General features: G+C 40.8%; 1 protein-coding gene across 1 annotated transcript in view; it reads right to left on the minus strand.

Annotated features, from left to right (window-relative positions):
- Nucleotides 1-12804, minus strand: part of adcyap1r1b (adenylate cyclase activating polypeptide 1b (pituitary) receptor type I) — an 86228-nt gene that overhangs the window by 52675 nt on the left and 20749 nt on the right. Inside the window, exon 2 of the mRNA XM_060919968.1 lies at nt 1785-1964. Coding sequence (XP_060775951.1) covers nt 1785-1844 — 60 coding nt within the window. The 5' untranslated portion in view covers nt 1845-1964. The remainder of the gene's footprint in view (nt 1-1784; nt 1965-12804) is intronic.

Here is a 12804-nt window from a genome sequence, read left to right on the forward strand (position 1 = left end):
TATATATATATATATATATATATATATACACACACACACACACACACACACACACAGTGGGGCAAAAAAGTATTTAGTCAGTCACCAATTGTGCAAGTTCTCCCACTTAAAAAGATGAGAGAGGCCTGTAATTTTCATCATAGGTATACCTCAACTAGGAGAGACAAAATGAGAAAAAAATCCAGAAAATCACATTGTCTGATTTTTAAAGAATTTATTTGCAAATTATGGTGGAAAATAAGTATTTGGTCAAAAACAAAAGTTCATCTCAATACTTTGTTATATACCCTTTGTTGGCAATGACAGAGGTCAAACGTTTTCTGTAAGTCTTCACAAGGTTTTCACACACTGTTGCTGGTATTTTGGCCCATTCCTCCATGCAGATCTCCTCTAGAGCAGTGATGTTTTGGGGCTGTAGCTGGGTAACACGGACTTTCAACTCCCTCCAAAGATTTTCTATGGGGTTGAGATCTGGAGACCGGCTAGGCCACTCCAGGACCTTGAAATGCTTCTTACGAAGCCACTCCTTCGTTGCCCGGGCGGTGTGTTTGGGATCATTGTCATGCTGAAAGACCCAGCCACATTTCATCTTCAATGCCCTTGCTGATGGAAGGAGGTTTTCACTCAAAATCTCACGATACATGGCCCCATTCATTCTTTCCTTTACACGGATCAGTCATCCTGGTCCCTTTGCAGAAAAACAGCCCCAAAGCATGATGTTTCCACCCCCATGCTTCACAGTAGGTATGGTGTTCTTTGGATGCAACTCAGCATTCTTTCTCCTCCAAACATGACAAGCTGAGTTTTTACCAAAAAGTTCTATTTTGATTTCATCTGACCATATGACATTCTCCCAATCCTCTTCTGGATCATCCAAATGCTCTCTAGCAAACTTCATATGGGCCTGGACATGTACTGGCTTAAGCAGGGGGACACGTCTGGCACTGCAGGATTTGAGTCCCTGGCGGCGTAGTGTGTTACTGATGGTAGCCTTTGTTACTTTGGTCCCAGCTCTCTGCAGGTCATTCACTAGGTCCCCCCGTGTGGTTCTGGGATTTTTGCTCACTGTTCTTGTGATCATTTTGACCCCACGGGGTGAGATCTTGCGTGGAGCCCCAGATCGAGGGAGATTATCAGTGGTCTTGTATGTCTTCCATTTTCCAATAATTGCTCCCACAGTTGATTTCTTCACACCAAGCTGCTTACCTATTGCAGATTCAGTCTTCCCAGCCTGGTGCAGGTCTACAATTTTGTTTCTGGTGTCCTTTGACAGTTCTTTGGTCTTGGCCATAGTGGAGTTTGGAGTGTGACTGTTTGAGGTTGTGGACAGGTGTCTTTTATACTGATAACGAGTTCAAACAGGTGCCATTAATACAGGTAACGAGTGGAGGACAGAGTCCTCCTTCTTCTTTAACTCTTAAAGAAGTTGTTACAGGTCTGTGAGAGCCAGAAATCTTGCTTGTTTGTAGGTGACCAAATACTTATTTTACCGAGGAATTTACCAATTAATTCATTAAAAATCCTACAATGTGATTTCCTGGATTCTTTCCCCCCATTCTGTCTCTTATAGTTGAACTGTACCTATGATGAAAATTACAGGCCTCTCTCATCTTTTTAAGTGGGAGAACTTGCACAATTGGTGGCTGACTAAATACTTTTTTGCCCCACTGTATATACAGTATATATATATATATATATATATATATATATATATATATATATATATATATATATATATATATATTTATTTATTATGTGTGTGTCTGTATGTATGTATGGCTTACCAGAGGAAGTAGAGTAAATGATAAAAGCACATACAAGCTGTTTTTCACAAGGGCAGCCATTTTACTCAAAGATGGTACTGTGAAATCTTCCTTTCAACTTCTGCACTGAAGACCAGGGAAGTCAGGATGCTAAACAGGATCAAGGGAATATTGCAGTGGTCTTTCAAATCATCTTGAAATCTGAAATGTAAAAAAAAAAATCAGTTACTTATCAGTGCTGTTATTTTGCTGTAAAAAGGCAAACATTCCTATTCAAATGATTAAGATACAGTGTTTTACTATTAGCCACCTAGCATACATTTCCTAAGCATTTGAAGTTATGGCTGACAGAGCAGACCAGTGGGTGTGTCTTTAAGTGGTCTGGTGATCTATAAATGGACTCAAAGACACACCCTTTAAACATTTCTGAGTAAGTTTCGTTTCATAACCACACTCAAGAGGTTTTCAGGAATATCCTGTTCAGTGATAACTTTTTACACTGATTTATGAATACGATTTAAAATCTTAAATTCATAAATACGATTTAAAATCTCAGAAATCCTTTCAGGTTTGTTTATGTTAGCTAGTAGGGAAGTAAACGTCAGGCTTCCACTCAATGCATTATGATTTCAATTCATAAAGCAACAATTAAATACATTTACAACACCACTGAATCCATTATCATATGAACAACTTACACTTAAATTCAATGTTGTGGTTCGTCCGCACAAGAAACTAGTTAACAGTTATTCCACGAAATTGAGTCGTACATGAGCTGATAGCCGACGAGGTACCTTGTGCCGAGTTGGCTATAAGCCATGCACGAGACTGAGTGGAATAACGGTTTTATTCTATCCATATTCACTGGATTTTGAGAAACAGAGCATTTTTATTTTTATTTTTTACAAATTTGATGAATAAAAACATTATACAAAACGTCCAACAAAATAACTTCTGCTTAGAATGTAAACAAACCGGCAAAATGACAGTAGCAATTGGTGAAAAATGCTATAATAATTCTTGATAAATACAAAAAAGGTACGTTCTTACCATCAAATACTTTTATTCCATATTTTTTTCTTTTTTTTGGTATTTTGGGGGGCTTTTCTTCTTCTTTAGGATTTTTTGGCGGCTGGCAAACCAACTTAAAGTGCTGATGACACGTTTTTGACATCTTTGGCGATGTTTTATAACATAAAAAGTAATTCCCGATGATCCATATATTAATTCACGAAGGCGCCTATTTTACAAGTTAGGATAAAAAACACGGCTATTTGGGCAAATCTGACGGGGCTGCAGCACCCAGGAGACGGAGGAGGAGGAGGAGCTATATGACATCAGCGAAAGAACCTTCCTCCTAACTTACCAGTTTATTGTTGATGCGACAGGTGTTCAGTTTGTCATTATTAGTATTATTATTATACATTATATATATATATATATATCTCATCTCATCTCATCATCTCTAGCCGCTTTATCCTTCTACAGGGTCGCAGGCAAGCTGGAGCCTATCCCAGCTGACTACGGGCGAAAGGCGGGGTACACCCTGGACAAGTCGCCAGGTCATCACAGGGCTGACACATAGACACAGACAACCATTCACACTCACATTCACACCTACGGTCAATTTAGAGTCACCAGTTAACCTAACCTGCATGTCTTTGGACTGTGGGGGAAACCGGAGCACCCGGAGGAAACCCACGCGGACACGGGGAGAACATGCAAACTCCACACAGAAAGGCCCTCGCCGGCCCCGGGGCTCGAACCCAGGACCTTCTTGCTGTGAGGCGACAGCGCTAACCACTACACCACCGTGCCGCCCATATATATATATATATATATATATATATATATATATATATATATCGCGTTGTGTTGCCGGCTTTTGCTCCAAAACCCACAAGGATGGGGTAAGTTTATTCAAGTTTCCCAGAGATCCCGAGCTGCATGCGAAGTGGGTGAAGCAAGTCAGGGGCACTCGTGACAAGTGGGAGCCCTCACCGACATCCGTCCTGTGCTCTGAACACTTCGATTTGGATTGTTTTGACACCCTTCCCAGCTTAAAATAATCTCTTGTGTGTTCAGTTCAGCACAAATGTGTGTTACTACCATCAGCAGTGCCTACACAGTGTTGCCAGATTGGGAGGTTTCCCGCCCAGTTGAGCGGTTTCAAGTGCATTTTGGTGGGTTTTGAACATATTTTTGGCTGGAAAATGTCAGCAGTATCTGTTGCCAGATACTGCTGAAGTTTTCCAGCCGAAAATATGTTCAAAACCCACCAAAATGCACTTGAAACCGCTCAACTGGGTGGGAAAAATCCCAATCTGGCAACACTGCCAGTATTCCGGAGGGGGTCTACTAGTAGCTATGCCGGATCCAAAGACAGTCCTCCTGTCAGAACATGTGTTGTGAAACGACATAAGATAAAGGTACGTAGAGCTATAGATTCTACATGATAATCATAAATGTTATCATAAAGTCGGCGTGATATCAGTCATGTATTTGCTTGTGAAAGCTTGTGGCTTTCATGTAACTGCCGCCTAGCAACAAGAGGCAAAGGGTAAAGAGGGTAGGCTATCACAGATTCTATTCAGAAGAGATCAACACAATTCTAGACTCCCAGAAGAGGAAGAGCTAGCACTAGAGAGTTCACCGGCGTTTTCATACGCCATTTCCATTGAGTAGAACCAGAGTAGAACCATAGGATGTCTATGAGTAGAACAGCCAGTGAACTGCAGCGTGTTCTCCCGCTGACGTCACAACATGGCCGCGAGCCACGGACCCAGTTTTCTTGCGCTGTGCAATTAAAAGTTGGATATTCGCGTAACAACAGCTTCTTTTCACGTAATTATAACAGAAATCTAACATGTTTGCCATGTTGTATAGTTTATTTAAGAAATTGCATAGAGTCATGTTTGTGTCATCAGCCCTTTAAAGGTGCCTTACTGCCACCGACTGAGCTGGAGTGTGGAACAGGAGATATTGGTGAAAACAAACAAACAAAAACTATATTCTTTTAGCTATTTCTGTTTCTTTTAAATACTTGATAATTTTTGCGGTTTTGTTTTCAAGTAGAGTTTTTATTTTGTCCTCGGTTGGTTCAGCAACACACCCCGCCATTTTGTTTTTCTCTACTCATGGTATATGAGCTGATAGCCTAGTAGTAGAGTAGCCAATCAGAGTGTGTGATTGCTCATATCCAATGAATGTCAATAGAATAATTCTTGTTATTCCTCTTATCCTGTTATGCATGTGGCGTTATAAAATTTTATGGCCATTAATATTCAAATTCAAATGCAATTTTTAAAGATTTTCAACACCCCTTTTTATATGTACTAAAATATTATCTTCATAATATCATCATTGTAGTATTTTTGCTTTCACTGAGCATTTATAACATTCTTAAAGAGACTAAACCCTGGTTTTCCTGTACTGTATATGCCTGGTGTTTCTGAAGCAAAGGACATACAAACACTAATAATGTTACACAATCATCAGGCAGCAAGAGTGGCAGGTGGTGACGGGAGTGCAGGAATGATCTCATAGCAGTCAAGCTAAACACTAAGCACTGGATATTCTGGTATTTGTCTAAGAAAGTGTAATGACCCCTTTCCATAGACAGAATATCATTATCACTACAGATATTCCTTTTACTTATTCACTGCATCCAACCATGACCAGGTTTGGACCAAAAAGGCCAACTCCACTGTCTTGCTTGGTAGCACATAGCTGTGCTGATGCAACCCAGAAGACTGCACGGTGGTTGCTCACAGATAATTACCAATTCAATCTCATTTTGCACAGACACCAGTTTCATAGACAAAAAAAAGGAGGGGGAGGGGGTCATTTGGGTTTTCAGTAAACAATAGTGTGGAAGGGAAGGATAGATTTTATTAGAGAAGAACAGTGGAGAAGGGGTTATGAGAGGAAGGACAGAGGGGAAAACAGACAGACTTAGGGATGTAGGGAAAGATGATGGAGCTGTAGCAGCTCTTGGTTTAATTAGTGGGTGGAATGAAGCTGACTCACAGACTCCCCAGCTATGCCACATACCATTTATATCTGGGTGGGCCTTTGTCTGTTTCATTCTCTTACGTACATATACTAATATCCTTTCAGATTACCATTAAAGACCAAGACACTGGGAAAGCAAATATTTACTGCTTTACGCAGTGCAACACATTGTGAAATGAAGACTCAAAAGCAGCATGAGGGATTCCTCAGGTAATCTTTATACACTGTACACTCACAAGAGACAAATCATGCATATTATTTGCATTTTGCTTCTTTAGGCATGTATGGTGACTCTTACAGCTACACCTCAATGTTACAGATTTTAATTACCTCCACCAATGTACAGTAAGTAGGATTATGCAAAACCTACTAACCCAATTTCTATGAAACTTGGTGGAAGGGTATAGCACACACCAAGGAAGAACACATTAAATTTTGGAGTGGACCCAAGTCATGCAGCAGATCCAGAAATTTATTCTCACTTTCATTAACATTGCGGCGGCATGGTGGTGTAGTGGTTAGCGCTGTCACCTCACAGCAAGAAGGTCCGGGTTCGAGCCCCGTGGCCGGCGAGGGCCTTTCTGTGTGGAGTTTGCATGTTCTCCCCGTGTCTGCGTGGGTTTCCTCCGGGTGCTCCGGTTTCCCCCACAGTCCAAAGACATGCAGGTTAGGTTAACTGGTGACTCTAAATTGACCGTAGGTGTGAGTGTGAATGGTTGTCTGTGTCTATGTGTCAGCCCTGTGATGACCTGGCGACTTGTCCAGGGTGTACCCCGCCTTTCGCCCGTAGTCAGCTGGGATAGGCTCCAGCTTGCCTGCGACCCTGTAGAACAGGATAAAGCAGCTAGAGATAATGAGATGAGATGAGATTAACATTGCGAGATACGGCATTTGGCTTTCACGTGAAAGTCTATGCTCAACAATACCATATATCTTAAAAACCAGTAGATGGCAGTAAAGTTCAATAGTGACAAAACATAGCCAATGTAGAAAGATGATAGCCCAATTACAATTCCCCCATTAACCCTACCTCTTGGCCCTACCCCTCTATTTTGTGTGCTTCTGCGTAGGGTAGGGTGTCTCATTTCCTTTTGGGGAACGAGGGGTCGTGGTCATCTAGCCCTTCAAATGACACTCCAAATGGAGCATTTTCAGATGCAGACTCCAAATGGAGTGGTAGAAGAAAATTCCCAGAATACTTTGAGAACTGTGGTACTGTAACATTCAACATGGCTACCAGTGCACGGAAAGAAGACCTTAAATGTAGTATATCTTTGCAAATAATCATGCAAAAGTTTTAAAATCCATTGGAATATCTTTTGTAGATGCAAAGGAATATGTAACGGGACCATTATAACAAGCATTTCAGAAGCATCACTATTCACAATGACAATAGAAATAACCAACGTGTAAACATACTGTACTTTCATGTAAACAGATTAATCTATCTTGTTCTGGCCTGCAAATTTAGTCTGATTTATCACTATATTAGTGAATAAAGATAGCAAGAAATAGGCTATTATATACAATTCTTATTCTAATAATTTCCCAGATGCTACTTCAATGCTTTGAACGTCACTTTGGCATTTAGGATTCAATACTCTCCTGGGTTTCTTCATATCTGCCTGAGTGATACAAAACTGTTTTGACTGATGGAAATCTGTCCAAAAAGGTGTTACTCAAGTACAATGGTGCTTGAAAGTTTCTGAACTCTTTAGAATTTTCTATATTTCTGCATAATTATGACTTAAAACATCATCAGATTTTCACACAAGTCCTAAAAGTAGATAAAGAGAACCCAATTAATTATCTGTGAGTGGCAAAAGTATGTGAACCTCTAGAATTAGCAGTTAATTTGAAGGTGAAATTAGAGTCAGGTGTTTTCAATCAATGGGATGGCAATCAGGTGAGTGGGCACCCTGTTTTATTTAAAGAACAGGGATCTATCAAAGTCTGATCTTCACAACACATGTTTGTGGAAGTGTATCATGGCACAAACAAAGGGGATTTCTGAGGACCTCAGAAAAAGCGTTGTTGATGCTCATCAGGCTGGAAAAGGTTACAAAACCATCTCTAAAGAGTTTGGACTCCACCAAGCCACAGTCAGATTGTGTACAAGGAAATTCAAGACTATTGTTACCCTCCCCAGGAGTGGTCAACCAACAAAGATCACTCCAAGAGCAAGGCGTGTAATAGTCGGCGAGGTCACAAAGGACCCCAGAGTAACTTCTAAGCAACTGAAGGCCTCGCTCACATTGGCTAACGCTAATGTTCATGAGTCCACCATCAGGAGAACACTAAACAACAATGGTGTGCATGGCAGGATTGCAAGGAGAAAGCCACTGCTCTCCAAAAAGAACATTGCTGCTTGTCTGCAGTTTGCTAAAGATCACGCAGACAAGCCAGAAGGCTATTGGAAAAATGTTTTGTGGACGGATGAGACCAAAATAGAACTTTTTGATTTAAGTGAGAAGCATTATGTTTGGAGAAAGGAAAATACTGCATTCCAGCATAAGAACCTTATCTCATCTGTGAAACATGGTGGTGGTGGTAGTATCATGGTTTGGGCCTGTTTTGCTGCATCTGGGCCAGAACAGCTTGCCATCATTGATGGAACAATGAATTCTGAATTATACCAGCAAATTTAAAAGGAAAATGTCAGGACGTTTGTCCATGAACTGAATCTCAAGAGAAGGTGGGTCATGCAGCAAGACAACGACCCTAAGCACACAAGTCGTTCTAGCAAATAATGGTTAAAGAAGAATAAAATTCATGTTTTGGAATGGCCAAGTCAAAGTCCTGACTTTAATCCAATCGAAATGTTGTGGAAGGACCTGAAGTGAGCAGTTCATGCGAGGAAACCCACCAACATCCAAGAGTTGAAGCTGTTCTGTATGGAGGAATGGGCTAAAATTCCTCCAAGCCGGTGTGCAGGACTGATCAACAGTTACCGGAAATGTTTAGTTGCAGTTATTGCTGCACAAGGGGGTCACACCACATACTGAAAGCAAAGGTTCACATACTTTTGCCACTCACAGATATGTAATATTAGATCATTTTCCTCAAGAAATAAATGATCAAGTATAATATTTTTGTCTCATTTGTTTAACTGGGTTCCCTTTATCTACTTTTAGGACTTGTGTGAAAATCTGATGTTTTAGATCATATTTATGCAAAAATATAGAAAATTCTAAAGGGTTCACAAACTTTCAAGCACCATTGTATGGTGTACTGCAAGGTTCAGGAAATGGTCCCAAAAACTATGTGATGTACACTAAACCACTTGCTGATATTATCCATAAACATAACCTGGGTCATCATTTCTACGCTGATGATACACAGTTGTATCTCTTGTTCAAACCAGCTGACTCTATTTCCCAGCAAGTGACCCTTGATAGTATTGAGAGGTGCTTGACTGATATCCAGTCTTGGATGAAGCAAAACATGCTGAAGTGATAAGACAGAGGTTATCATCTTCGGTTCGAAACACAACTTGAACCACATGGATGGATTCTCCATACATGTTGGTGATTTAGTCATCACGCCAGCATCCCTGGTGAGGAATTTCAGTGTGACATACAATCTGCCATGTCAATGAAACAACATGTAAACAACATACCTGTATGTCGGTCAGCATATGCACAGCTCAGGAACATTTAGACACATCAGACGACATCTCACCAATGACGCAACACAATCTCTAGTGAATGGACTTGTTACGTCCAGGTTAGATTATTGCATGGGCTTCCCAGTACCCTGATTCAGAAAATACAAAGCGTTCAAAATGCAGCAGCCAGAGTCAAAATGAAAACTTCTTGGTATAGTCACATTGCTCCTGTTCTCAATGGTTTACATTGTTTACCAAGCCAGAGCTGGCTTGACTTTAAAGTGCTCGTACATACGTATAAGGCTCTACACGGCAAATCACCCACATACAGTGTCTTGCAAAAGTATTCATCCCCCTTGGTGTTTGTCCTGTTTTGTCGCATTACAAGATTGAATTAAAATGGATTTTTGGGGGGTTAGCACCATTTGATTTACACAACATGCCTACCACTATAAATGTGAAAATTGTTTTATTGTGATACAAGCAATAATTAAGATGAAAAAAAATAAATCTGGAGTGTGCATAGGTATCCCCCCCAGGTCAATACTTTGTAGAGACACCCTTTGCTGCAATTATAGCTGCAAGTCTCTTGGGGTATGTTTCTATTAGCTTTGCACATCTAGCCACTGGGATTTTTGCCCATTTCTCAAGGCAAAACTGCTCCAACTCCTTCAAGTTAGATGGGTTGCGTTGGTGTACAGCAATCTTCAAGGAATGCCACAGATTCTCAGTTGGATTGAGGTCTAGGCTTTGATTAGGCCATTCCAAGACATCTAAATGTTTCCCTTTAAACCACTCCAGTGTAGCTTTAGCAGTATGTCAGGTTTTCCTCCAGAATTGCCCTGTATTTCGTGTCATCCATCTTTCCTTCAGTCCTGACCAGCTTTCCTGTCCCTGCAGATGAAAATTATCCCCACAGCATGATGCTGCCACCACCATGCTTCACTGTAGGAATGGTGTTCTCAGGGTGTTGGATTTGCGCCACACATGGCATTTCCCATGATGGCCAAAAAGATCAATTTTGTCTCATTTGACCAGAGAATCTTCTTCCATGTGTTTGGGGAGTCTGCCACATGCTGTTGGGCAAAATCCAAATGTGATTTCTTAAGCAATGGCTTTTTTCTGGCCACTTTTCCATAAAGCCCTGCTCTGTGGGATGTACAGCTTAAAGTGGTCCTATGGACAGATACTCCCATCTCCACTGTGGATCTTTGCAGGTCCATCAGTGTTATCTTTGGTGTTTTTGTTGCATCTCTGATTAATGCTCTCCTTGCCCAGTCTGTGAGTTTTGGTGGGCGGCCTTCTCTTGTCAGGTTTGTAGTGGTGCCATATTCTTTCCATTTTGCTATAATGGATTTAATGGTGCTCCATGGGATATTCAAAGTTTGGGATTTTTTTTATAACCCAACCCTGACCTATACTTCTCCACAACTTTGTCTCTGACCTGTTTGTAGTGCTCCTTGGTTCTCATGTTGCTTGCTTAGTAGTGTTGCAGAGTCAGGGTCCTTCCAGAACAGGGTGATTTATACAGACATCATGTGACACTTTGATTGCACACAGGTGGATCTTAATCAACTAATTATGTGACTTATGAAGTGAATTGGTTGGACCAGCTCTTATTTAGGGGTTTTATACGAAAGGGCTGAATATCTATGCACACTCCAGATTTCTGTTTTTTCATCTTAATTATTTTTTGTCAAAATAAAAGAACAATTTGCACCTTTAAAGTGGTAGGCATGTTGTGTAAATCAAATGGCGCTAACCCCCCCAAAATCCATTTTAATTCCAGCTTGTAATGCAACAAAAGAGGACAAATGCCAAGGGGGATGAATTATTTTGCAAGACACTGTATATCCGTGACATGCTTAATGTGTACGAGCCCAGTAGGTCACTCAGATTGGAGAACATTCTCTCGCGAGTCAGGCCATGTGTCAGGACTGCTACATATGGTCACTGATGCTTCAGTTGGAGTCCTCTAGTCTTTGGAACAATCTTCCATGCCATATGAGACTCAGGATCAGTTGACATTTTTAAGCATTCTCTTCGAACTCACTTGTTTACATGGTGTCTGAATATAATCTAGCCAGGTTTTAATGTTAATTATATACTATGTTTTATATGTTATGATTTTAATTGGTATTCTGTCTTTTGTTTAATTTTGTATTTTTACATACATTTTATTGTTAAGCGCTTCTGAGTGTGCTCAATGTATGAAAAGAGCGCTATATTAAATGTGGTATAAAAATAAATAAAATAAATACATTTTGGAAATATATCCAGATATATAAAGTTGTTGCAGATCATCAATGAGTCAATTACTGTCTTTGGCAGAGGCCTGCGCTCTCAGAGTGCCCTTCTCGTTTGTGATAGTATTAAAAAACATACACTCTACTATAAAATTCATGAACATCACTGTGTTATCCTTGTTTAATTTTTTTTCATTTGTAATTCTCATCTCATTATCTCTAGCCGCTTTATCCTTCTACAGGGTCGCAGGCAAGCTGGAGCCTATCCCAGCTGACTATGGGCAAATGGCGGGGTACACCCTGGACAAGTCGCCAGGTCATCACAGGGCTGACACATAGACACAGACAACCATTCACACTCACACCTACGGTCAATTTAGAGTCACCAGTTAACCTAACCTGTATGTCTTTGGACTGTGGGTGAAACCGGAGCACCCGGAGGAAACCCACGCGGACACGGGGAGAACATGCAAACTCCACACAGAAAGGCCCTCGCTGGCCACGGGGCTCGAACCCGGACCTTCTTGCTGTGAGGCGACGGCACTAACCACTACACCACCGTGCCGCCCTCATTTGTAATTAAACTCAGGAAAAAAACAATATAAATCTTTACAAGATTTCTTTTTCATACCAAATGCAGTTAAATAAATATGCGTAAAGCAGGTAGGGACTAAAGGTGTGAGAGTAATGGTCTCATGGGACAGCCCACAACTGAGGGTCTGAGATATTCACTGGAGCCAATCGTTTGGATTTGTGATTTTACTGTGTCATACCTCGTTTGTATAGCAGTGGGAAAATCTCAATTCAAATGGAGCAGTCTGTCTGTGTGTTGTTTTCCACGGTCACCAGAAAATAAATAGTTGCCTGTCTCTTTGTCACTTACTTTGTCACTTGCTAGTGTGAAGGCAGAGTAAAGTGTGCTAGGAGAGTTTAGGATTAAGGATAAATAACAACTGTCATACTGATCCAAATATTACTGAGGAGTAGGAGTTCTGTATATGTGCCATGCTTTTTCCATACAGCTCTGGACCCAGGTCAAACTGTGAGTGTTTTTGTCTGTGCCAAGCGACCACAGTCACTGGGTCCACATGCTTCATAAACGCTCTCTCTAGTCTATAAACATCCACAAGCAGACAATTATACAGTATATTAACAAAAGCAATGCAAGATTTTC

This window comes from Neoarius graeffei, chromosome 4 (assembly GCF_027579695.1).
Source record: "Neoarius graeffei isolate fNeoGra1 chromosome 4, fNeoGra1.pri, whole genome shotgun sequence".
Lineage (NCBI taxonomy): Eukaryota > Metazoa > Chordata > Actinopteri > Siluriformes > Ariidae > Neoarius > Neoarius graeffei.